Consider the following 26,432-nt stretch of genomic DNA (forward strand, 5'->3'; position numbering starts at 1 on the left):
CTACAAATATTGATTCATTAACTCCAAATCTCTAAGCAAGTCCTATGAAACAAATGTGGGTGCAAATTTTTTTTTAACTATTCCCACAGCACATTTTTAGGCTATCTACCTAACTACCTCACTTTGCAATGCATTAAATGTAATTTCTCGAAATTACAATGTTTATACAATGACAAAAACAGGAATTCTGGTGGCTACAACACACATTGTTTGTAAAGCAGATTAGCACACAATACATTTTAAATAAGTGACACTAAAAGAAATGTCACAGAAATCTTTTTTCTCCATTTCTAATAAATGGCTGCAGTGCACAGCTCAGTAATAATACCTAATATTCAACCATATTACTAATTCTTATAAACTTTGTCTAATCTCTCTCACTAGCTAACTTTTCTGTGAAATTAACATATCACCCACTTTCAGAAAAAACAACAAATCAGTACCTTCTACTACTATTTCAGAGGAGGAGATTATTATTTTCTTCTACTGAAAATAAGTCAAACCATTCAGAAAAATATCTAGTCTGCGAATTCCCTGGCAGTCCAGTGGTGAGGACTCTCTGCCAGGGCACGGGTCCGACCCCTGTTCAGGGAACTAAGATCCCACAAGCCAGGCGGCATGGCCAAAAAAAAGAAAAATATCTAGTCTACCTTTGAATCAAACTTTGAGGAACAGTTGAATTAACTGTTCATTAAAAAAAAAAATCCACATAAACAATCTTATTACTATTTACACTGAATTTCACTTCAATTTTAAATAATTTAACAAATATAACTATAGAATACGCTTATCTTTTGCAAATATATGATACAGAGAATACAGTATAAACTGGTGACAGTATCTTTCTTATTACTCTCAAGAGCAGAGGAGACCTTTGAAAGTGTTTGATGAATACAATTAACTCACAATTAACTAGGCTAAATTAGCCAGTGAACAAAAAAGATGAATCAATCTTTCCAAACCTAATTAATATAATCCACTACTATAACTTAATGTTAATTAAAAGAGTGCCTTAAGAGATTTTTTTCTCCAAATACCTAACACAATCATGAAAAAAAAATGCCAAAATATTCCAAAGAAAGTGCTAAACTACATAAGCACCTGGCATAAACTCAACACTCATTGTCCTCAGGCACCGCCCCCCCCCCCCCCCCCCCCGCCGCCTTTATTCTCACAAAGAAACAGCCCCAACCTAACTTCCTCTCAATGAGCACTTCAAGCAATAACACAGATATTTTGCAGCATATAAGTCTTAGGTACATTATTTTCTCTTTAAAATTATGAACACGTACAAATGGCTCTTTAAAATGGTCCAATAAACTGCTACACTATGCCTTAAATTGCTGTCTATTATGTACTTAAAAATATTTACTAGCAATTGGAGGTTAATATGGCAATTATTACTGGGTAGCTATTATTGCTATTAAAAATATATAAATACTGCAACACCATGCACTACTAACAACTAAACACTGAACAGAAAACATACATTAGCAAATTATAAACATTTTCATTCAACAAAATGAACCGTCATGGAAAAAAGATGCTTTATGTGTAAATACTAAAATTGGAAATTGAGATGAAAAAATACCCTGTATATTTACTGGCACTTGAGAAGATTAATCATTCCTTCTTCCTCATTTTCAATTGATAGTCCTCCCCATCTGGTTCTAACTCAAAAGAATAGATCTCAAAGTTTTTACATTTACAACTATCTTCCTTCTCTGCAAAAACTATAATAAATCTCTTCAGAAAAAAGGAAGCAGGTCAACAACAGATTACCTTAAAATCTTCAAATATAGAATGAATGGTCCTTAATAGGAATTATGTACTAATGTGTGTTTCAATTGAGGAAGGAAGAATGATACCATCCCCCAACTACCCCATAGTCAGGAAGATGCTAAGCAAATAAAACAACATGAATGTGCAGCACACATAATTAAGAATTAGACTGCTGTTGTGTCAAACAGTATATACTTAAATCTAGTTAAAGGACACAAAATCGCTTTTCTCCACATCACCTCGACTGAGAAACAAAAGTAAAGAAACAAAACTAAAGATGTACTTAACATCTGGAAATTATATCTTTCCACAAGGGTGAGTTGACATACCATAGGGTGCACTCGTACACTTTCCAAAAGGGCAGATTTAACACACTTATCTGAATTATAACTGAGTGAATATATAACAAGAGTCTCCTGGAAATGTGATGGACAGCATGAGAAAACAGTTTTGAGTCACAAAGGCACAGCCAGGCATGCATTTAATGCAGTAGCTACAAATTTCACAACTGTAAGAATAAGAAACACATACAATGACCCATATCATATATACACAATGGCATCTTTCACATGTTAGGAAAAGGGGGCAGGGGGTGACAAAGAATTTAGGAAATGTAATGCCATGCAGCAGAAATATCAGAAAGCAAAATAAGTAAAGGACTGACAAAAACCTTAAGGCATCTGACTGCACAAATCAACTTTTGCTAAGCCATATGAACACCTCAAGGTAACACAAAGTGGGTGGATCATTACTGTGTTACAGAACTTTATAATCTCTAGCTTACATTTCAATCTACATTAATATGAGTATCTAGATAAATTCTCTATAAACAATAGTTTTCTCTGCTCAAAACAACTGCAGGCCAAAAAGAAAAATACATGCCATTATAAAGCACCAAGAGTTCTTATAATACATGCTTTATTTTGAACGGGTAATGATTTTATCTCCTTTGGAATTATTCTATACAATGTACTTCAGGCAACATATTTTTGTTATCCCAGGTTGCTGCTATATCTAATTTACAAGAAAATGCTCAATTTGGAATGAGAAAAATTTACAATATCAGCAGTTCTTTAACCGATTCGTAATTTTTTTAATTAGCACCAATCCACCCTCCACCTAAAAGAGAATGTAGACATTCTATAGTCCTTTAAAAAAAAAAAAATCAACCCATGCCTTTCCGCATTTCAAAGTTGCTACCTAAAGAGCAATTCTGATTAAAAAAAGAAAAAGAGTATATTCAAAAATCAATTCCTGGTTTAAAGAGGTTTAGGAGAGAAATACCCAAAGCACAAACCTTTAGTCAGTCATAAAGCACAGAGTCCGCTCCCACAAATTGTTTCTACAAAAGAATCTTAAACATCTTATCTCTATCAACATTAACATCCTTACTTAAGCTTTAAAAGAAAAGAAAAAGAAAAAAGGTAGAAGAAATGATATATACTAAAGACTGGCTACACATGGATTTTTATTTGTCTACAAAATGTACTGTATATAAATTAGCCACATATATACAAGCCATTACCAGTCAGCATGATATATGGTTATTTGGGGGCTCTCTCCTCACTAATATTGGTCTACTTGGTTATTTTAATTCCCTGATAAAGTGTCAACGTGGTCACCAGCCGCCAAACAAAAACCTTTTAAATACCCCTTAATCAATGTTTGCTAATCTATGGAAGTCCCTAAATCTGACTAATACTAAATGATAGACTGAGAGAAGAAAACAGGAGGCAAAATGAGTTTTATTCCCATATATCAAATGATCAAGGGAAAATTATCACAGTACAGAGAGTAAGAATCGCAACTTATAACTGATTTTAAGATTAAATATCCGAAAAAAATGCTAGAAAAAAAAAAGACCTGATCCTAGTACAAAGCACAGATACTATGTCACTCGGTCTTTGTAGGTAAAAATTACATTTTGACTTTTTTTATCTGCATAATGAAATATATTTAATAAAATAAAGCTTCCATTCGAAAAGTTGGCAAGAATTTGTACTTCTCCACTAGTCTCAAAGAAAAAAAAATCTATGCTATCCATAATTAAATGTAACTAATTACAATTTGAACACTAAATTATTTATCCAGTGTAAACAAGGATTAAGAGGAAATAAAGCTCTATCTACAGCAGAGGTTACAGAAAACAATTTCCAAAATGCATGTTCCCCAAAGGCAGTCCCCCCAAAAGGGTACACAACTTAAACTAAGTTGAGTTTTTTCAAGCCTAAATTAAACCGTTCAGCCAATTTTCCAATTATATTCTACGCTTGAAACATAATTGCCCTACATCTGTTTACAAATCTTTGCTCAATATTTAAACAAATTCGTAGTCTCCCGGGCACATAGTTCTACATACAGTAACTCATGCACAAAGCACATATTTAAAGACCACGCACTGCAATTATTAGCCTAAACGCCAGGTTTAACAACGTGAATGTTTTCAGAGCTAGGTAATACGACCCAATAAAAAGCAAAGATGGCATTTACCACCAAATGTCACTGCCACCGCCAGGAAAGAGTTGCTGGAACCCTATACATTTTTAATTTCGATGAACCTAGACGGCGTCGTCGGGTGCCAGGCTTCCAGGAGAACAATTGACACCCTAACTGCTTCAAGATTAAGGCAGGCGATTCAAATCCGAAGGAAAAGTTGTCAATTATCAGAGAGACAGCGCGAGAGAGGCGAAGGCAGATAAAAGCGATGTTATCAAACCGCCCAGCTTGTTGCTTTTGTGTGTGTGTGTGGATTCGTTGTTAGGAGAGAGAAAACAGTTTTTAAAAGACACAGGAGGAGAGAAAGAAGAAAAAGCTTTCTCCACCTTCCGTCGGCTCGGTGCAATGGCTTTACGGCTCTCCAGCGTAGTAAGCCCCGAGAGGCAGACGGCTGTCGATGTTTACAATCCCGGGAGCTTCGGGTGCAAGAGTCCTTTACTGACACAATCGCATTCAATCAACTGTTTTCGGGCGAAATTGCAGGTGTCATTATGGAATTTTTTTTAAATTCAAAAGGCGGGCGGGCGGGCAGCCGATCCGACACAAGGGGGAAAAAGCTGCTTATCGCAGGCGCGGGCATCACAAGGCAAAGCCTTCCACATTTAGGGAAGAAAAGGGGGGGAAATGGGAGGGGAAGGGGAGTGCGATTGCAACAGAGGGTGGGCGTTCGAAGTGCGACCCAGAATCCGCAGCTTTGAGACTTCCACATGCAAATTCCACGCCGAGCGCCGCGCTCACAAATGATTTTTAAAGAGCCAAATAAACACTGGAAGGGATCCAAGGCGAGGGAGAGACGATCCAAAAGGGGGAGAATCGGCGAGAGGCGAACGGCGGGGAGAGGCGAGGGAGGGGCGAAGTCCCGGCGGCGGGAGGAGAAAGTTGGTCGGCGGCGGAGGTCGGCGGCAGAGGTCGGGGACCCCCCCCCGACACAACCCCCTCCCCGCAGCCCGACTACTCACCAGCGAGAAGAGGTTGGAGTGACAATCCTCCAGGCTCGCCCCGTTCGCCACCCAGTTCGCTGCCGCAGTCATGATCCTCCGCGAGCCCGGCCGCCAGAGCGGGGCATGTCGGAGCGAGGCGTCCGAGGCGAGGCCGGGCCGGGCGGCGGCGCCTCGCCGGGGAGCGCAGGTCGGCCGGGCCGCCGCCGCCGCCGCCGCCGCCGGTGGAGGGCGCGAGGGCCGGCGGGCGGGCGGGAGGCGCCGCGGCGACGCCGCGCTGGGGGCGGCGGGCCCGGGCCGGCGGGGGGGTCCGCGGCGACCGCGCGGCTCCTTCCTGCTCGGGCGGCGGCGGCGGCTCCCGCGGCTCCGGCGGCGGCGGGGGGCGCTGTCCGCGCGGCCCGGCGCCCTCCCCTCCTCTCAGGGCCGCCGCTGCCTCCCGGGCCGGCGCTGCGGGCCGGCCGCCGCCTCCGCCTTCCCTGTTCCTCAGCCGCCGCCGCCGCCGCCGCCGCCTTGTTTATCTCCAGCCACCGACTCCCCCTCGGCCCCCGCCGGCGCGTGAGGGGAGGCGAGCCCGAGTCGCCGCCGCCGCCTCGGAGCCGCCGCCGCCGCGGAGCGCGAACTCGCGAAGGGGGGGGTGCGGACGAAGCCAGCGGGCGACCCCGGCAGCCGAGCGACGTCCCCTCCTTCCTCTTCCTCCCCCACCCCCCCCTCCTCCCCAGTCAGCCTCGCTTCTCCTCCCTCCCGGGGCTCGCTCGCTCTGACAGCAATGGCGGCCGCCGACCGCGGCTCGGCCCGCCATTGGCTGGCGCTGCGTCACGTGACGGGCGCCGGCCGCGCGGGGGGGTGGCGGAGGGGGCGGGGGAGGGGTCGGAGCGGCGGCCGCGGCGGCTCGCGGGCGGCGCTGCTGAGCCGAGTGGGGCCGGATTCTCCGGCCGAGAGAGGGAGGGAGACGGAGACCGAGACGGAGAGGGAGAGAAAGAAGTGCAGGCGACGCGGCTCTGGGGCGGGCGCGCGGGCAGCGGCCGGGCCGGCGGCCTCGCGCCCCGCCCCCTCGGGTGCTTAGACCTCCGCTGGGCGCGACTGCGAGCCCCGGGAATGCCCGTGGAGGTGGCTGCGGAGGACTCGGGGCCCCTTGCCTGTGCCCCGGACCGCCCCGGCCGGCTGCGTGGCAAGGGCTCGCCGTGGGCCAAGCAGAAGATCCAAGTGTTTCGGGGGTGTCTCCTCGAGGTCTCACTCCGTCCTCCGCGTTTTGCAGATGAGAAAACTGAAGCACAAAGAGATTAAGTCACTTGCCCGAGGTTGCACAGCTGGGAAGAGGAGGGGGTGGGATTCGAACCCCTGCACCCAGGCACAGCGCAGCTAAGGTCTTGCGTTAAGGTTTATAAGCCTCACCCAGGGAGCGCTAACTGTGAATACAGAAATGCCTTTCGAGCCCTTACTCCTAGGCACTGTGTGTATGCATTCATTCTTTGCATAAATGCTTCCTGATCTCTTGCTTTGTGCCAGAATATGTATATATTTTTTAAACTACCAGACACTGTACTAGGTCTGGTTGGGAGCAGACCTTCCCTCCTGGCTCCATTCAGTCAATAACCAACATTTCTTGAGCATACAGCATGGGAGTCTGGAGGAATGCCAGTATAAGGAGGCTCTTCCCCAGCCCTCAAGGCCTGTGCTCCCTGCAAAGGTGGGGAGGAGATAACTTCATTAATAAGCCCCCAAACGTGGAAAAGCCATGCAGATTGGATTTAAAAAAGGAAGAATGGGAAAACAGCAGAAAGATGGAGTGTAATAAAAGGAAAGAAGTCTTAGACATGCGAATTGAGCTTTGGAACTACTGCAAATAACTGTTAAAGCAAAACCCAGGAGCAGCATGTAGTATTACCATGGCTGACACTAGGTTATAACCCACCGACACTGTTAAAACGAATGTACCTACATTATTTCACATAGTCCTCAGAACAGTCACATAAAGAAGATACTGTTATTATCCTTAGACTACAAGTCAAGGCTCAGAAGTGCAGTGACACCTCCAAGCTCTCCAGTTAGTGAGTGGCTCAAACCCAGGTCTGTGTGGCTCCAGAGCCCAAACCTGAATCCAGAAGGCTCTGTGAGCAGAGGCCTGGAGATGACTTTGGCACCCCCCGTTGTGTTACCTTGACCACCATGGTTCAACTCTCTGACCCTCATTTCTCAATCTGTCAAAAAGGGGTCCCAGTTGCTGACCCACTGACCTCAGGCCAATTTTGTGCATTTCTATTAAGATTTGTTGATGAAAATGTTTAGGAAAAAAAAGTCAAACCACTTTATCAACATGCATGGTGTTACTTCGGCCTGAGCAATCAGACAGTGTGATGGTCCATCATATCCAGGTGTGTTTATATCCCAGGATATCATCTTACACACCTGGTCACCAAATTCTCATTCTTCAATAAGGTTTTTAAAAGTCTCCCAAAGCAACCTAATATTAGAAAAATGAGAACAGTACATGGACAGTTTACAGAGTAGGAAAGACATATGGCTTTCAAATATATAAAAAGATGTTCAACCTCACTTGTTGCAATGGACAGAATGTTGGTGTCCCCCTAAAATTAATATGCTGTAACTTTCCCACTGTGATGGTATTTGGAGATAGAGCCTTTGGCAGGTAATTAGGTCACAAGGGTATAGCCCTCATGATTGGATTAGTGCCCTTGTATGAAGAGACAGGAAAGATTTCCAGCCTTCAAACACTCTCCCTCCTTCCCTCCTAACCTCCCTCCATCTCTCTCTCCCCACCTTGCCCCACCCACCAACCCCCCTGCCCTGTGAAGACAGAACCAGGAAAAGGGTTCTTACCAGGAACCATATTGGCTGGCACCTTGATCTTAGACTTCCCAGCCTCCAGAACTGTGAGGAGTAGATATTTCCTGTTTAAGCCACCCAGTCTATGGTAACTTGTTACAGCAGCCCAACAAGCAGACTAAGACACTCATCATAAGAAAAACAGCAATTAAAACCATAATAAGGGACTTCCTTGATGGTCCAGTCATTAAGACTCTGAGCTTCCACTGCAGGGGGCGTGGGTTCCATCCCTGGTCGGGGAACTAAGATCCCGCATGCCGTGTGGTGCAGCCAAAAAACAAAAAAAAAAAGCATAATAAGTATTGACAATATTTTAAAAGCTTAGGCAACTGTGAAGAGAAGCAGAACTCTCACTGTCAGTGGGAATATCAATTAGCACCACAGCTTTGGGTGTCAATTTGGAAAAGATCAAAATTTATAATGGACATTCCCTTTGACCGAGCAATTCTACTTGTAGGAGGTTATCCTACAGAGATACTTGCACAGATGTATAAAGACCTGTAGTGCAAAGATGTGAACTATAGTACTGCTTGTAGAAATCAACTTACATGCCCATTATTTGGGGAGTAGTTAACAGTATAATTTAATCCCATGCAGCCTTTAAAAATAATGAGTTAGCACTATGTGTACTGACAGTGCTAACTATCATTAGCACAAAAAGGGATTATTAATTGACATATCCATGGAAGGTTGCACCAGAGACAATGGTAATATCAGTTGCCTCTGGGGATAGAGAGTCACAGTGGGAAGAGAAATTACTTTTCACTGTACTGTTTACATTTTTTTAGCCAAATATATATATTACCTATTCAATACAATAAGTTATAAACAACACAAATCAATCAATAAAATTGAAAACAGAATAATCAATCAAATAAAAAAGCAAATAAACAATGCAAAAGGGGATAAAAACTTCATCTGGGGAGATTTGCTTGACTGTCAAAGCCAAGGCCCCAGAGTAGAAGAGAAAAGGTCAGAAGTGCAGTGTGCAATTGCCCTGGCAACATAAGTACAGAATGAGGACCCAAGGGAACCAGGTTCTAGTCTCAGATGTGCCACTGAGCGGCCCTGTTATCTTAGACAAGCCTCCCGACTGCTCTGGGCCTCAGTTTCCTCCTGTGTGAAAAGGCAACATGGGTGATCCTCCATGCTAGCTCATTTCTAGCAAAGAAACCCTTGACTCTGCACTGTGGAGATGACTGATAAATATCTGCAGAGTCTTTAATAGAGAAAGCAATGGGAGGTGATGGAGAGCCTCAGGAGATAAGATCAAAACCAAACCAAACCCATACTGGTGACTAGGAAGCAGCAAGACATCAGGTACTTCTGAGTCCATTTCCCCATGTGGGGGGCTCATCAGAAGCATCCTTGTTCATGACCAAGTTTCCCCATTAGTGAAAACGCCTAACTGCCCAGGCAGGAAATAGACGTGCCCCTCTGCACAAGTCTCAGGTCATATTCTGAGAATGACAGTTTAGTTCCCTTTCATGGTTACCAAATGTAATGGCAGAGAGAAGATGGAAGCAAAAATATAACCAGAGGAGGAACCACCCTACTAGAAAGACCACAGGAAGTCGCCACAGCTGCAGGGTGGGAGTATTTTGTAGGAGTTAAGAATACAGCTTCAGAGTAAGACAGACCTGGGTTCCAATCTCTGCTCTGTGGTGCACTAGCTGTGCAGCCTTGAGCAGGTCACTTAAGCCCTGTGACCCCCATTTCTTCCGGTGGGTGGACCTCCCAGAGTGACAGCACAGGGCGAGGTCTTAGGACAGTGCACATCCCCATCGGCAGTGATCAATAAATTATAACAAGCACAGTCACTTGTCCATCCTCGTACAATGGAAAGTGGCACCCAGTCACATCACTTGGGGTTTTTTTCCCTTTAACCTCAGCTTTATTGGATTTATCTTGTTGTAAATAACAAAAGTTACAAAATGCTAGCTGTAACAAGTTAAACAACACAGGAGTATGCTAAGGAAAAAGGAACACTCTTTTCTCTACCACTGAATTATCCAAACTCAACCAAATTGTTATGAATCCTTACTCTGCTTCCTACAAGCTCATACCAAATCATGCAATGTAAACACACATTCCTAAGGGAATTTTTTTTTTTACTTTTTATGAAAAAGGGATCATGTCACATATATTACTTTGCAAGCTGTTTTTTTTTTCACTTAATTTATCACAAATATACCTCTAGGCCTATATATCTAGATCCAACTCCATCTTTTATTCGTTGTATAGTGTTTCATAGAACACCTGTGCCATAATTTATCCAATTATTCCCCTATTTCTGAACCTTTGGGTGGTTTCCAGTTTTTTCCTACTATAAATAAGGGTGCAGTAATATCCTTATCCATATATCCTTATGTACTGACACTTTTATTTCTGTAGAATAAAGTCCCCAAAATAGGATTGCTTTTTTATTGTTAATAAATGTGTATTTTTACTGTTAATAAATACAACCAGAAGTCTTTCCCCAAACATTGTAGCAATTCACACTCCCTCAAGCAATACCGGAAGAGAGTATACTTCCTCACCACCTTGCCAGCACTTGGAAGTTGCCAATCTTTTTAAAATTTTTGCCAACCTGATGGTGAAAAATGGCGTCATTGCTGTTTGAATTTGCTTTCCCAAACTCCAGTGAGGTAGATCTTCTCTTAGGTCTCTTGACCATTTGCACTTCCTCTTGAGGTTTTTTTTTTTTTTTTTTTTTTGCTATTCAAGTCAGCAGCTGAGAACAAAAAGAGAAACAAAGGCAGTCCCAGTGAGATCAGTCAGGGGTTTGGCACAATGACAAACACCGGTCTTGGGTCCCTCTCACAAGGTGTGGACAGGCCATTCATTCCATAATTCCATAAAGACACTTACAGACGCTTCCACGAAGCAGGCCTATCCTTTTCATTCCTTCACTTTCATAATTCAATTTTTAAGTTGAGGTTTTAGGTTCCCTCTGAGAGAATGGTCTTATACCAGTCAAGCTGTGGTGCCTTGGGCAATAACAGCTCCGCTCCTAACCATCAAGGATTTCCTAACTGTTCTAACCCCTCCCCTAAGGCGGTGCAGAGGATGAAGTAAAAACAATAGCAGTTGTTGCTGGCTCGGAGCACGGCTTGAGGTCTGGCAAAGGGCGAGAACTTTAGGGCTGGACGACACCTGGTCCAGATCCCAGCCTTGCCACTGAACTTTTTGACCTCTTGGACGGTGATTTAAACTTTCTGTGCCTCAGTTTCCTCATCCCTAAAGCAGGGTCATCCTTGTATCTGCCTCTTACAGCCAATGTGACTATTCAATGAGTTATTGCACACAAAGCACTCAGCACCCGCCCAACACATAATAGGTGTTCAATAAATGTCAGTGACTCTTCAGACCCAGAGCTTTTTATAAAATGTAGGCGGAGATGGAACTCCAAGGAACACCACCAAAGAGATCATTTAAGCCATGATTTGAGTTTTTAAAAATCCCAATGAGCTTCAATTAACTGTACTCAGTGGCATTTTACCTACACTTACATACAAAGGACTCTTGCTTCTGGTAGTGCTGAGTTTTGAATGAATTTAGCAGCCCACGACAAATGGCTTTCTAATAGCCAATAATAAAGAAGTATGTGAATGTCCCCCGAAATTTTTCTTTGACTATGCTGCCACTTGACCAAAAACAAGTGGCCACATGCATAAATTTTCGGCCTCCACTAAGTTTACATATTGCACACTCTGGCCATGGCAGGTGGTGAAATATATTATATGAAACTAAATTCTGTTTCCTCTGGATGGACCCACATATACACATACACTCTCTTGGAATCTGAACGGCCTCACTTACGACAGCCAACTCTGCTTTTAGGGTGAACAAAATCACCTCTAAGAGAAGAGGGTGTCCACAAGGTGGATTCCGTAACTTTTCCTCTCCAGGGTTGTGCAAGTGCGAAGTCAGTGCTCACGAAAGAAACGGCCTGCCTGGGTGGCCCAGAGCCAGACTGTGCACTGGGAGGGGAGATGCCAACTTCTCTGGCAACTGTGCCAGCCTATCTCACCCTTTCTGCTTTCTGTGCTCCAGGCCAGACCCAAGTGTCCAGGGGTTTTGTAAGGAAGAAAAGGTCTTTTCACTGGTGGCCTAAATCAGGGACTTCAGCTGAGGTCTGGATAGGTGAGAAGGCAACTGATGGAGCCGCCCTACCTGTGTGATACTGCTCTTTGAGAAGTGACATCCAGGTCCTGGCACGTTAGACAAAGGCCACCATCCTCCAGGAACCAGACCAGTTCCCTCCAAACTATCTGGCACTTTAAGTTCCCAGCCTGAGAGGACACTTTCCCTGCTCCCTGGCACAGGGGTGCCAGCTCCTTGCTGGCTGGGTCCCTGCCTGGGGGCCAGATCTTGCTTTTCTGCAACAGATCATTTTATTTAAAAGCAAACCTTAGAAAGAGCACGCTCCTTTGCTCAGGCAGCACTTTGGAGGCAGGAAAAATGCCACATGTGAAACTTGAGTCATCATTTTGTCTTCACATGGCTTCAGTGACAGGTTCACTGGGCTCCTCCGGTCACCTGGGTTATAGGTTCTCAGCAAGGATGAGTCAAGCAACTCATCTCTCCCGCTTGAGTCTCAGTTTTTCCTTTTTAAAATGGGCTGCCAACCTCTCAGGACGCCGGTGAGTTATAATCCATTGTTTTTTTTTTTTAATTGCGTACACAATTTCTCCATTTTCAAATGTGCTGACTGCAGTAGTCGGTTGAGGATGGAAATGGAGTATATCTACAGAGTCACTCTGTTGCTATTGTCGGTACAGATCGCTTCCCCAAGGAAATAAATTACATTTCATTCTCTATCTATTGTTTACTTTATAGTCTCTTGATCTTACTTTGCTGACTTCTTGTAGATTTTCCGGTAGCTTGGTTCCCACTTAATCACAACAGCTTCTATAAATGTTAGCGAGTTGTGTTATGGGGATTTGCTACCGGCATTTCACAACGGTTACTGAACATAGAAGCCCCTTCTTTATTCTACCAAAAATACCTCGGTAAATATTCCCCTCGCTTAAAAAAAATAATAGACCCTTAAAACGATTTTCCAATGAGCAGACTTTATTTCATGTTAACCATGCCGTAACTCAAACCACATTTTGCGTTGTTCTATATTTGTGGTTTTATGAAGAGGTCACTGTTTACACAGCACGTGCACCCCGATGAGCCTGTTCATTATAATCTAATCAGCCACATCTCAAAATCCCAACAGAAGACGGGCTTTCTTCTCCCAGGCAGAGCTGTGTGGTGCAACAGAAGGAGGCCAGTAAAGACATGCCGCCAACCATATACCCAGTTACGCTCCTCCTTACTGTACCATCTTTTCAGGAGGGGGCTGTCTTCTGAATGTGTTTACGGAGCTCATTTTATGCCGGGTATCTACTTGTCAGAACTATCTTATGAGGTAGATCCTATCCCTATCCTAGGATCCTATCCTACCTGAAGCTTGCTCACTGCTGCCATCTGTACTAAGATGAGGTTAGAGGGCTCCCCCATGCTTCGACACCCTCTACCCCTTATTTGGGCTTCCTGTCTTCTTCATAGGCCCACTGTGCCTCCCCACAAATGTTCCACAGGGGCCTGGAGCAATGCAGCTCTGCCACTTACCAGCCATCTGCTCTTGGAGAAGCAGCCTCACCACTCTGAGCCTCAGTCTTCTCATCCATAACGTGGGCATAATTATCCTGGCTTCATGGGAACTTTGGTAATAATAATAACAAGCACGGGCATATTTATTGAGCACTTCCCATGTGCCAGGCCCAGGCCCAGGTACTTTAATACCATGAGCTTGTTTAATCCTCCTGTGAGGGAGATACTATTATCATCCCATTTGCAGATTGGGAAAGTGAAGGCTGAGATGGAAATATCCAGAATGTGCCCCCTCCAAGCCTAAGCCACTGGCCCCTCTGTTGCTCCCACCCCCACTATGTTCTCTTTTCCACACAGCAGTCAGAGGGAGCCTAATCAAACCTAGGTCAGATCACGTCACTCCTCTCTGCTCTAAACTCTTCCATGACTCCCATCTCATTCAAGGTAAAAGCCAAACACTCCATCAGCGCCTGCAGGGCCCTGTGTGAGGCCCTTGGCCTCTTGCTCTCTTGCCAGTGTCCCCCATGCATGCTCTGCTGCAGGCCCGTGACCTCCCTGGAGCTCTTCTCACAGACTCAGCCTCAGGGCCCTGGCCCTTGCAGGCCTCTCCTCCCCTTGGCTTAGATGGCCCCCACAGTGGAAAGACCCTCTCGGACCACTGCACCTAAGACAGTGTGCCCCATCCCTCCTTCTTATACCCCTCACTCTGTTTAGTTTTCTCTTAGCATTTAAAATCCCCTGACATATATTTGCTTTTATATATTTTTGCTGTCTCCCCCTCCTCCTATTAGAATATCAGGGTGATAGAATATAAGGTTGGTTTTTTTTCTCCTCTTCGTTCACTACTGTATCCTCAGTGCCTAGAACATTGTTGGTGTTTAACAAATGTTTGTTAAATGAAGGAATTACAAACCGATACTAAGCAGTAAGTCCTTGGCCAGTGCCTGGCGCAGAGCAAGTGTCAATAAACATTGTCTGTTATTTTCAGAGGTGTTAAACCACCTTGGGCCACAGACTGCTCTTCTCCATGGCAGGAGGACGGGGGCAGCGCCAGCCCTAAGCCTTACTCCACCTCTGTCCAGAAAAATGAGTCCCACGAGAGCTACCAAAGGGCTGGCTCCCCCCAGGAGCAGCTTAGAGAGGACAGCAGCCCTTCCTTGCCTGGAGGCGGGGCAGGGGTCCCAAGCCAAAGAGGAGGGCGTCTCCCAAGGCTTCTCAGGGGTCTGCAAAGTCAAAGTGTATCTTTAATAGCCTGAGCAGACAATTGCCCTCCAGAGCCAGAATCAGAGTCACATGACGTAGCCTGAGCATCTCAGTTGAGTTCTGTGCCTCACCAAACAGACTGGTCTGCATGGAGGATTAAATTCTGTATCATAATTCGATTTTCCCTGTAATTCTGAAAGTAACACATGCCCTATAAAATATTCAAGCATCAAAGAAATGTGTAATTTAGAAAATGAAACACCCTAACCCAGGTAACTTACTGTTAACAATTCAGCGTACTGGATATTCATCTAGATTTTTTTCTTCCCTAAGCATATTCTAACATTTACTATTATTCTTATTACCTACAAAAATGGGATCATACTGTATACAGCTTCTGCACTTTGCTTTTTTCCTTAATCGGGTTTATTGAGGTATGATCTACATATAGTAAAATCCACTGGCCTTAGTGTAGAGTTCTACAAGTTTTGACAAAACGTCTAGGGTTGTGTAAGCCTCACCACAATAGAGATTTAGTACAGTTCCAATATCCTCCCAATTGCCCCTTTGTAATCAACCCCTTCCTCCACCCCAAGCTCCTGGCAATGACTAAGCTGTTCTCTGTCCTTATGTTTTACCTTTGCCAGAATGTCTTACAAATGGAATTACAGAGTACATGGCCTTCCACTCAACATAATGTATTTGAGGTTCCTCCATTTTGTTGCATGAATTAGTGGCTCCTTCCTTTTTGTTGGTGTATAATATTCCATTGTATGGATGTACCATGTTTTGTTTACCCATTCATCAGTTGAAGGACATTAGGGTTGTTTCCATTTTGAGGGGATTACAAATAAAGTCACTATAAACATTCACACACAAGTTTTGGGGGTGAATATAAGTTTTCATTTCTCTTGGGTAAATACTCACGGGTGGGATGGTTGGACCATATGGTAGATATATATATTTAACTTTATATGAAACAGCCGAACTGTGTTCCAAAGGGGCTTTTCCACACTCCTTGCTTTTACTTTTGACTTAGCAGATATGTTATTACCTGATAATATGTATTTATTTGTTTGTGAAAAACTTTCCCATCAGAACGTAAGCTCCACGAGGGCAAGGACATTGTCTCCTTTCTTCACCCCTGCATCCTCTGCCTAGAACAGTGCCTGGAACATAGTGCTCAAGAAACGTCGTAGGATGAATGAGTTCTGAGCCCACAGACCTCCTTCCGTGTGAGGAAACATAGAACCACGTAATTAACCCACCAGTGGCAGCGCCGTGGATGTTGCTGTCTGGCTGTGTCTCACTTGTCTCCACTAGTCCCCTTGTTGTGACTCCTTGGTACCCTTCAGTTTTTCACTTAGAGACGAGACTAAATTGATGGGCTTGCATATTTCTTTGCAAACTTGTGTGAGTTTTTCATTAAAACAAATTCCTGTAAGTAGAATTGCTGAGTCAAAGGATACAAAAGATTGCAACTTGCATAGATTCTGCAAAAAGGTTACACCAATTTACATTTCTGCCAAGAGTGGAGGACATAGCCTGCTGCGAGAGATTATCTGCTTCGCCACAGCCTTACCTACAGTGAGGATGGCCAGTTGGGATAAGTGTTAAATCTCTGCTGCTGAAGGTGTCAGAGTCATCAAGACCCGGGCTTCCTGGATTTTTGGATTTCACACTCTCCAGAAAGAATGGTGGAGACTGACACAAGACAGCTAGCTTCTTGTTTTGCTAAGAAAGGACCAAAAAAAAAAAAAAAAAAAAGCATCAAGACTAAAATAAATCTATCTATAAAACATAGTACCTCCTATGGTCTTATAAATAAAAGGATATCTCGCTCCATTGAAAAATTGGAAAGGCAAACTCTGAGAATAAAATCGGTCTAATTGTCATCCATTTGGACTTGGTTTTTCCATTTCACCGTGAATTGGGGAAAAGAATGGAAAAGAATGCAGCCGGGTCTTGCAGATGAGTTTGGATGGGAGCCTGGTTAATACCAGCAGGCCTGCGTAGGTGACCCTGCAAGGGCTTTACCTGAGAACCACAAAAGGTAGTTGGAAAAAAAATGAAACTGAATGAGGGAAGAAATGAAAGTGTTACAATTAGCTAATTGGACTCAGTTCTTCTGGATGTAGCTTTATCTCCCCCACTGTGCCTGGAGTTCTCCACATCAAAGACCGTTGAACGCCTGGAGAATTGGAACCAATGTTTATGGAGTGCTTTGAAGATGTAAAGTACTGTTTAAATGCTAAGTATTGTTATTATTATTATTACTTTACATTTTAAATACCTTTTTTGGGTGCTGGTGGGAATTTTTCATGTTTGCCATTTTTATTTTATGCTGAAAGGGAGCCTGTCTGTTAAATCACACCTCTATTCAGGCTGGGGTGGGGTAAGCAACCCAACATACCTTTGGAACACCGAACCAAATTCACTACTCTGTCCTTGTAAATTGTGTTCTCTGGGAAGATGAACGCTGTCAATCCGATGCTGTCAGTTTATATAAGAACATGTCTCAAGATCTAATTGAAATACAGTATCTTTCCAGGCAGGGTTGATAGAGTTATCACATTACAGATTTCATTTGACTCTGCATCTCAATTCATTCCTTTGTATAGTTTCCAGATTTCTTCATAAAACAGAAATTAGACACAGTCTTGACATTAGAATTTCACGAAGAAGCAATCAAATCCAAATTACTTCGAAGGAGGAAAGGACTATAAAAGTGATTAAACAAAATGAAAGGAAAAAACCTTCTGGAGGGCCCTAGTTCATGAATTAATTTTCTGATTTGGTCCTTGGGACAAGTCCAACTTAATTTAGGAGGTTGCCCGACTTAAAACACAAGTAAAGACTTTTGCATCTGTGGCTACTAAGAGCTTAAAGGTAAATATTGTAAAGTTTGAAAGTTTTGTTTACTTTTCATCCTTGTTTTTGTTTTTGGCATAGAACTCAGACAATGAACTCGACTGGTCAGTATCCTTCTCATGTGTTCACCGTATGCTAATAGATTTTTTTTCTTTTTTTGAGCATTAATGGGGAGTTTTTTAAATTAAAAAATCATCAACGCTCCAATGAATCACCCGACATGAAACTTGGATCCAGAATGAAACACAGTCGTTGGGCCTTCGCAATTTCCTATGGTAACCGAAGACCAAACTGTGTTTTAAAAACTCTTCTAGTAATGAGATTCACAAGAGGTCTCAAGTTACTAAGTGGCTTTGAGCCTCTTTTGAAACCAAGTAAAGGAAAATCTCATTAATTTGAACTGTGCTAATAATGGAATTTGTTATAAGTCAGCCTGGCCTAAGTCGCAGTTTACCTTTGCTCTACCTGCGAAGAAAACTTTACCGGCGCGTAAAGATTGTGTAAGGAGCGTTTCATGTCTTTAAAAGAATAAACTGTTTTAAGGCTTTTAGCACCTCATCTTACCCGAAGAAATTCCTGCCAAATCCAGATGAGTTTTAAATGTTGATTAGAGCAGCCAGGAAGTAATACTACTTGGGAACTCTTTCTTTGTCAAATTCTGCTCTGTACCAAAAGAAAGAAAGGTTCATTTTGTTTAAGGATTCTAAACAGGTCTTTTAATGCAGACGGATCTCTTAACCTGCCCTTCATACATACTGTCATGAATGAATGAGGTTTTTTTGAAGCAGTAGCAAAGATCTGTAATTACAACCACCAACAAAGGAAGGAACTCAATATAATGTTCTTTTCCATGACACTTATGTGTGTCAGCCCACGTGCTAAGCACTTTCTGATTTCTTCATGCTGTGCCTGGTAACTAATAGGTTCTTACTAGATGGTCATATTTACTATTAAAGTAATCTGTGTCTTCTTCCAGCTACAGGAGGACATTGACGTCTATTGACCTTATGGGTATCAGCGGACAGATAAAGGATGGTCAAAGGAAAAGGAAGAAAATATATATAAATAAAGAAATAGATGGTAGATAGGGATGGATGGATGGACAGATAGATTGATGGATGTGTGGGTGGATAGATGATAGATGGAGGAATGGATGGATAGATAGATAGATAGACAGATATTCACAAAGCAAAGAAACAAGGAGAGGTGGCACTTTGGACATGCTAGCCAGGTGTCAGTGAATGGTTTTATCTCCCTCCAATCAAGAACTGTGGCAGGGCACAGTAGAAAGTTAGCCATGAACCAAGAATTACACAGCCCTCCTAGCAACTGCAGCAAGCTGGCTTAGGATTCTGTATTTGCCTCTCCTCTGACGAGGTTCCAAGGCCTCGTTAAACTTCATTTAATCATTTCCCTATGGGCAGACATGTAGGTTGTTATAAGCGCTTTTGCTATTAAATATAAATGCTGTGATGAACATCCTTACAAGTAGGCTCAATTCTAACGGAAGTGAATAGATAGGTAGATGAAGGATAGATGATAGGTAGGTAGATAAACAGATAGATAGGAGGGAAGAAGGAAGGAAGGAAGGAAATAAACAGAGAAACAAATAAGTAAATTGTGGTACGTCTGTACAATAGAATACCACTCAGCAATAAAAAGGAATGAAGTACTGTGATATACAACAACATGGATGAATCTAAAATTAATTATGCTGAGTGAAAGAAGCCAGACTTCTGTATATATATATATATATTCTTCGATTTATATAAGATCTGAGATAGAAAGCAGATCAACAGTTGCCTGGGTGTTGGGATGTGATGCTGACAGGAGGGATGACAAAGGCGGACGAGGAAGCTTTCTGCGTGGTAATATATCCATCATCTTGATTGTGGCGATATTTTCACAGGTATATACATATGTCAAAACGTATCAAATTACAAAGTTTAAATACAAGCAGATTATTGCATGTCAGTTATAATTGAATAAAGCTATAAAATAGATGGTGATAGACAGACATTTGGGGGGGTGGTACATTTTAAGGTCAACAAGAGAAAAGAGATCCGGCAGAGACCGGTTTAGTTTGTTGGGCTGGGGACTGGGGTAAAAGGCCAAGACAAGTATAATATGGGCTGCAGCGGGACACCACAGTGTGGAGAGGTGTTTTGGGGGCAGCCTTGAATAGTAGGGCTTCTAGGGATGAGGAGATGGGCAAGGCAAATGGCCTCACATCTGAGCCCAAGCCACAGTAGCTTCCATCCATGGGATGGGCCTCTTCTAGGCCCCTCAGCCCCAATACAGGTGGCCCCAGGGCCAAGCACTGTGCCTGGCACACAGTGGGCACTCAGTAGATGTTCGTCAACATGAACAGTCCCCATCGAAGCCCCATGCAGTCAGCACTATCACACAGGTGTCCCAAGGGACCCAGCCCTCCTCCTGGCAAAGGCCTGGACCACCTTCCCACTCCTGGCCTGGCCCTGCCTCTGTTCCCACAGTCCCCCAGCCTCTGGCTCTGCCTTCCGGCTTCTACTCAAGCTTGTCTCTTGGACATGATGAACGAACCCACTTCTCCAGCCCTACCCTGGGAGGTCCTCTTGGAACATGGATTCATCCTCTCTTCTGGCTTCTACTGATCCCCACGGTTTCTGTGGAAAGCAGGTTACCTAAGGTGGAGAGAAGGCTGGGGTAGCCCTGAGTTCATGCCTCAGCTCTGCCTCTTTTCAACTTTGTGTCCATGGGCAGATGAATTCCCCTTTCTGAGCCTCAGTTTTCTCATCTGTGAAATGGGGATAATAAGCATTAATAGTATTGTCCATAGAGTGCCTGCGAAACGAAGTCATGAGGGGCTTAGCACACTGTATGGCACACAATAGGCACCGACTAAAAGCTTATTTCGTTTCATTTTTTATAAAGTAGTTAGGAGGTTAAGAGTATGGGCTCTGGAGTCAGGCTGCTCCAAATTCCAATCCCAGATAATTGCCCCTGGGCAAGTGACTTAATTTCTCCAAGCTTCAGTCTCCTCCTCTGTAAACCAGAGATGATGCAACTGCACTGCTCAGCAGCCTGGCAGGAAACAGAGGGCGCACTGAAATCGGGTAATCTGAGGGGAGTTTAATAGAGAGATTATTTGCGCAGGTGTGGGCAGTGCTGGGAGAGATCAAGGCAGAGTGCCGTACCTGGGGCTAGCAGAGGGAGGTGCTGTTCCTGCCCTGGGTCTGCAGGAGCAAGAAGAAGGGTAATTCCAGAACCTGGAAAGGGGAGCCCGTATGAAGAGAATCACCCAACAGGAGCTGTGGCTTTTGGAAGAGGCAGAGCCAGCCCATAGCCACACAGCAAGGAGGAATCTGGGGGATTAACGGCCCCAACTCATTGGCTTCCTTCCTCTGATCTCCTGCCAGTGCCTCTTCTCTTCTTGGGTAAACCCAACCAGAGGCCAGAGTGCATGGGAGCCCACTGGTGCCATTCACACAGGTCAGCCTCCTGGGCTCAGAGCAAGAGGTGAAAGGGGTCAGAAGACCTAGAGGAGCAAAGCGATGAAATCTAATATACAAAGGTCCCACCTCAGAGGATCAATGGGGTTAAGTGAGTTCATATCCATACAGCATTTAGCACATAATCAGGCTTCGCTAAGTGGCAGCCCGTGGGTACCTCGGAACCCACCCTAGCCTGGGTTCTTGAGGTTGGTATCAGGCCAGGCTTGACCCAACCTACAGTGCTGGGAATGGAACTGAGCTGATCTCCTGCTACATTCCGTGTTTACTTAGAGAAAAGTTGGCAGCTGAGAGCAAAAAGAGGTTGACTGTGGTTTTCTGCAACAGCTGGGGGGTGGAGGGGAGGCGGAGAGAGGGGAGCTGGAATCTATTAGGACTCCTGAAAGCCAAGAGACCCCAGAGCCCAGGAATCTGAGAAGAGTCCACGTCAAGGGCCGAGTTTGCCTGCGTTCTCTTTGCCAAGGGGGCTGTGGTTTTGGGGGCTGAGTGGTGAGTCCTGGGACCTCGTCCCCAGGAGGCCAGGCTACGGGGCAGCCCCCAGTGCTGGCCATGTGGAATGTGCCACTCTTGGAACCGAGGCTTTTGCTTTTTAAAATTGGCTTGTAAATCTCTGTACAGTTTTCAGGGTTTGGGAATTTTATTTTATCTGGATTAAAGTCATGTTCTGCTTTGGCATCGGAAGGCGTTTATGACTGTTAAAACAAGAAATGAAAAATATAGGCCTGGAATCAGCAAGGCTGCCTCCTGCCAGACTCCTAGGGATTTGTCTTGGGGGCCAGGCTGAAGGTTTTCTGCCCCTTCTTCCCTGACTGCTCTGGTTTCTCTCAGTCAAGCTGGAGCTGACTGAATCCAAGCAGCAAATACAATGGCTTAGGAGGGAGGGTCGTTAGGAAGAAAACCTCTTATCGTTCCCTAGATGAACTTTACCACTTTCCCCTCATTCTGCTTCTCCGCTCACAGCACACCCTTTAGGTCATTGTTTAAAGGACTTTCTCACTGTCACTGTCACTTGGCTTCACTTGGTCTAGGGGGAAGATGGCTTAAGACTTTTGCTTCATCATTTTGAGATAACTTTGAACTCCCCAAATTGCAATTGTGGGCAAGATTTAAATAACTGCAATTCCAGCTTCTTTGGCCTACTTTGCCATATTCTCTGTTCCCTCTGGCTTTTAAAGCACACACACACACACACACACACACACACACACACACGCACACACAGACACACACAAACACTCACACACTTCTTTCCTAATGGCAAAAGTTATACATGCTTCACGAAGAACATTGGAAAGCAAAGAAAAGCACCAAGGGGGAGAAAAAAGCAAAAAATCACGAGAGAAAATCACTCAACTTTTGGCAAAGATTGTTCTAGTATTTTTCCTCCTATCCATCTATCTATCATTTACCTATGTTTAATAGTACCACAGACTATGTGCAATCTTGTTGCCTGTATTTTCACTTATATGTTGGGAGCATCTTTGTATTGCTGCAGATAAAGTGTTGTATTTTATGACAATAACAATAATGATTGCCATTTATTAAGCACGTGGTTAAGAATTCAGCCTTTGTAGACAGATTTGGGTTCCAATCTCAGCTCTGTCCATTTCTAGCTATACCTTTGGGCAAGTTCCTTAATCTTGCTGGGACTGAGTTTCCTCATCTGTAAAATGGGGATAAAGGGTTATCTACCTCAGAGGGAAGGTGGCTGGGAGGATCAAATAAAATTCTGACAAAGAAATAAAAGCCTGGAGAATGAGTAGGTATATAGTAACTGTTCAATAACTTCTAGTTCCTATTCCTACTGCTATGTTCAGCAGTGATCCATGTAGGACATTTGTCTGTATTTTTCTCTTCATGAGAATGTTACATGCAGCATTCTAAATCAGAACTTTGTGTTCCACAGCATTTGTTTCATGGTAAGCAGCTAGATGATTTTAAACTTCTATCTTCCCCCAAGAACACGCGACAAAATTGGCAGTCTGTACTATGCAAAAATTCACCCAGAAATGGGAGAGAGGGACATTTGCACAAGCTGGGTTGTGTCTACAGAATTAGAAGGCACAGTTGGACTAATTTTAGTGCCTAAAAATTGGAAACATTGGAATCACGCTTCATAGGAAAGGCAAGTTCTCGAAAGTGGCAAAAGGAACCATCAGGATGGGTTGAATTGGGAACCATTCCCTCAAGGTTTGGGCACCATCCCAATCTGTACACAGACTCAATGTGGCTGGAAGTTAAAAGGTTCAGGTGGGAAAGGGTTAAACGTCCTTTCAGTCTTCAGGTTAGAAGTGACTGGGGAGGTGCCCCTTCATTGTCTTGGCTTTCCCAGCTATCTGCTGTCCATTGTCTGGCCAGAGATAATTTTGATCCTGTGACTGGGCAGTTGCTGTGTTGAGGGCTTGCTGGTATTTTGTCCTCTGGGATTTCTGAGAGGCACAGGCCCCTGTGATTGGCCTCATGTGGGCAAAAACTGCACACAACTCACTTTGTATCTGAGGAGCAGAGCGGGGGCCTGGCTCCTTTTTGTCGCAGCCAATCAGGCCGGGGCTGAGAATTTATGAGATGAAGGGGAACCACTTTGAAGAAAGGCGCCCTTGTCTGCGGCCTGGCCATTGCTCGGTGGTACGCGTGGGGCGGTGGGGAGGGGTGGGCATGGCCAGAGGGCCAGCAACCCTGGGGATGGATAGGGAAAGAAAAGAATCCGAGAAACCGGGGTCAAAAGTCTTTCTGGGAAGGGGAAAGAAAACTGAGCAGGCCGCCTTGCTCCTTGCAGGTGTGTTCTCACCGTGTGGAGCCATGGCCCTGCCCAAGGGTCAGGGAGGAAGGGGAGCATCAAGGCCCCTGCCTGCATCTGCCCGCAGCCCCCATCCCTCCAAGAGAGCAGAAGCAGAGAGGGCGAGATTCAATCACTTCTAGAAGCAATCACGGCAGCCAGTACTCTAGAAGCAGTAACGTCTCCACCAAGGCAGAGAGGCGCAGCTTCCCATCTTGCTAGCGTTATACCCTTCGGCTTCCGATCTCTGAGCCTGTGTCCTCATCACTAAACGGAGGCGGTTAATGATAGTCCCTTGCTCACGGGGCTGTTGGGAGAAATGTGTGCCATGCATTTAGCACAGCGCCTGGTATGTAGTAAGTGCTGAATAAGTAGAAGCTATTATCAATGGCAGTGTACTTGGTTTCAGAAGAGGTAGTCTGTTTTCATCAAAGCCAAAACTAAAGTCCATTCATTCACTTGTTCTTTCATTCATTTGTTCAGGCAATCAGTAAGCAGTGATCAGGGCCTACTATGTGCTGGTTATTTTCCTGGAGGTGATGATAATAGCAGCTATCGTTTGCTTGGGGCGTACTCTGAATTAAGCGCTGTTGCAAGCCCTTCACATATATTAACTTATACAAGCTTCACAAGCACGCTGTGGGGTGGGTACATTTTCCTCCCCCCGCTGTCTGAAAGTACAGCGTTCCTATGACACCTTTGCAAGCCAAAACGGCTTAAAGCAAAGAAGCAATTACCTTAGGACACATCTTGCTAACGGTTGCACAAAATAAATCGAGATAAAGCACAGACACTCACACAGTCCAACGCTATGGTGACTTGATGCCGAGATGCCGAGCGTCGCTCCCGGCGAGGGAGATGGGTGGCACGACTCTTGCTGCTTGGGACACCTGCTGCCTCTATAAACAAGCAAACAGCAAAACAAACACTGAACCCTATTTTGGCCTTTAGCCTTTTTTTCCGTAAAAGTGAAAATCCTCTTCAGATTTCTTTCAGTTAGCAAAACAGGTACTGATGTAGGTCTCTGGTAAAAGTGAAGGGGTGTAAAGCAAACTTCTGATAAGCAAGGGACACCTGTATTGAGAAGATGAACTTGGCCAAGATCACACAGCTAGTAAGATTAGGAGCTGAGATTTGAACTAGGGTCTGCCCACCTCTCAAGTCTATGTCTTCAACACTCTGCTAGCTCTAAACTAATAAATAACACGATTCCTGCCCCACCTCCTCAGGCCAGTTCTGTCCACTAGAACTTTCTGCAATGACAGAAATATTTGCTCTCTGTGCTGTCCAATACAGTGGCTACTGAGGATGTGAAATGTGGCTAATGCCACCGAGGAACTGGATCTTAAAGTTTATTTAATTTGTGTTAATTTCAATGTAGATTTAAATAGCCACAGTTGGCTGGTGGCTCTTGCATTAACTAGTACAGTTCTAGGAACTCAGAGTCTAGATGAAGAAATTCACGTTAATCAAGGCAGTAGGTGTTATGCTATGGCTCTGCCCAAGTTCCAAGGGCATAGAGAAGAGAAGACAGCCTTGGCGTGGGGTGTGGCCTGGGACGAGGTCACAGGAGGCTTCCCAGAGAGAGTCATCTCTGAGCCAAGTCTGGAGGAAGGAGAAGTTGGCAGGAGGGGAGGTATTCTTAAATATACCCAAATATGCTGGATTTCACAACAGGGATGGCGCTTCGTCAGTACTTTGGTGGAGATTAAAACCTGTAATCAAGACCCAGGGTCTTCTTTGAGCTACGCGATAACCAGAGCTCACCCTCGAAGGATGAAAGAATACTGGATTCAGGCATGTGTTCACTGTTTTTGTTTGTTTGGTGTTTTCTTTTCCGTTTACAGGTATCAGCTTGTGTTTGACTTCTAACTATCACCTCTCTGAGGATGTGAAACACCTGGAAAACAAATCTGTAAAATTCACCGGCTCATCAGAACGCTTTGTCGATATCTCGTGACGCTAAATGTCCAAGAATCATGAGCTCGCTCTAGGCAGACAAAAGAGTAGTAATAATAATGAGGATAATGATGATAATAATGAAAAACAGTTACCACTTATTAAGACACTTACTCTGTGCCAGACCCAATGTTAAGTGCTTTTGTGTATTGATTGTCCCACACAATCTTACAATCCATTCTCTACATGGCAGCAAAGTGGCCTTTTTAAGACATAAACTCTAAATCAGATCATGCTAGTCTGTGGCTAAAAACCTTTAAGTGGCTTCCCATTATATTTAGAATGAAATCAAAGTTTCTTGCCCTGGCCTGCCAGGCTCGCCCCCTGTCTACTTCTCCCTAACTGCTCCACTCCCCACTTACGCACTAAGCTCCAGACACATAAGACCCCTCTCTGGTATAAAGTGCCAAGCTATTGTCTGTCCCAGGACATTTGCTTTTGTTGCTCCCCCAATATTCAACTCAT

At 44.4% G+C, this 26,432-nt stretch overlaps 1 protein-coding gene and 1 long non-coding RNA gene across 3 annotated transcripts in view; both read right to left on the minus strand.

The window, feature by feature from the left end:
• Positions 1–5,429, minus strand: part of MED13L (mediator complex subunit 13L) — a 300,989-nt gene extending 295,560 nt beyond the window's left edge. For both annotated transcript variants that reach the window (XM_030860441.3, XM_030860440.3), the window contains exon 1: positions 5,238–5,429. In XM_030860441.3, the coding sequence (XP_030716301.1) occupies positions 5,238–5,309 (72 nt within the window). In that variant the 5' untranslated portion in view covers positions 5,310–5,429. The remainder of the gene's footprint in view (positions 1–5,237) is intronic.
• Positions 5,430–6,272: 843 nt separating this feature from the next.
• On the minus strand, positions 6,273–10,762 carry LOC138842944 (uncharacterized). Its single transcript, XR_011377958.1, has 4 exons — positions 10,651–10,762; positions 8,055–8,302; positions 7,623–7,677; positions 6,273–6,480 (listed from the first exon to the last, which is right to left on the minus strand). It is a non-coding gene; the product is annotated as an uncharacterized lncRNA (long non-coding RNA).
• Positions 10,763–26,432: the final 15,670 nt, after the last annotated feature.

Source organism: Globicephala melas, chromosome 13 (assembly GCF_963455315.2).
Source record: "Globicephala melas chromosome 13, mGloMel1.2, whole genome shotgun sequence".
Taxonomy (NCBI): domain Eukaryota; kingdom Metazoa; phylum Chordata; class Mammalia; order Artiodactyla; family Delphinidae; genus Globicephala; species Globicephala melas.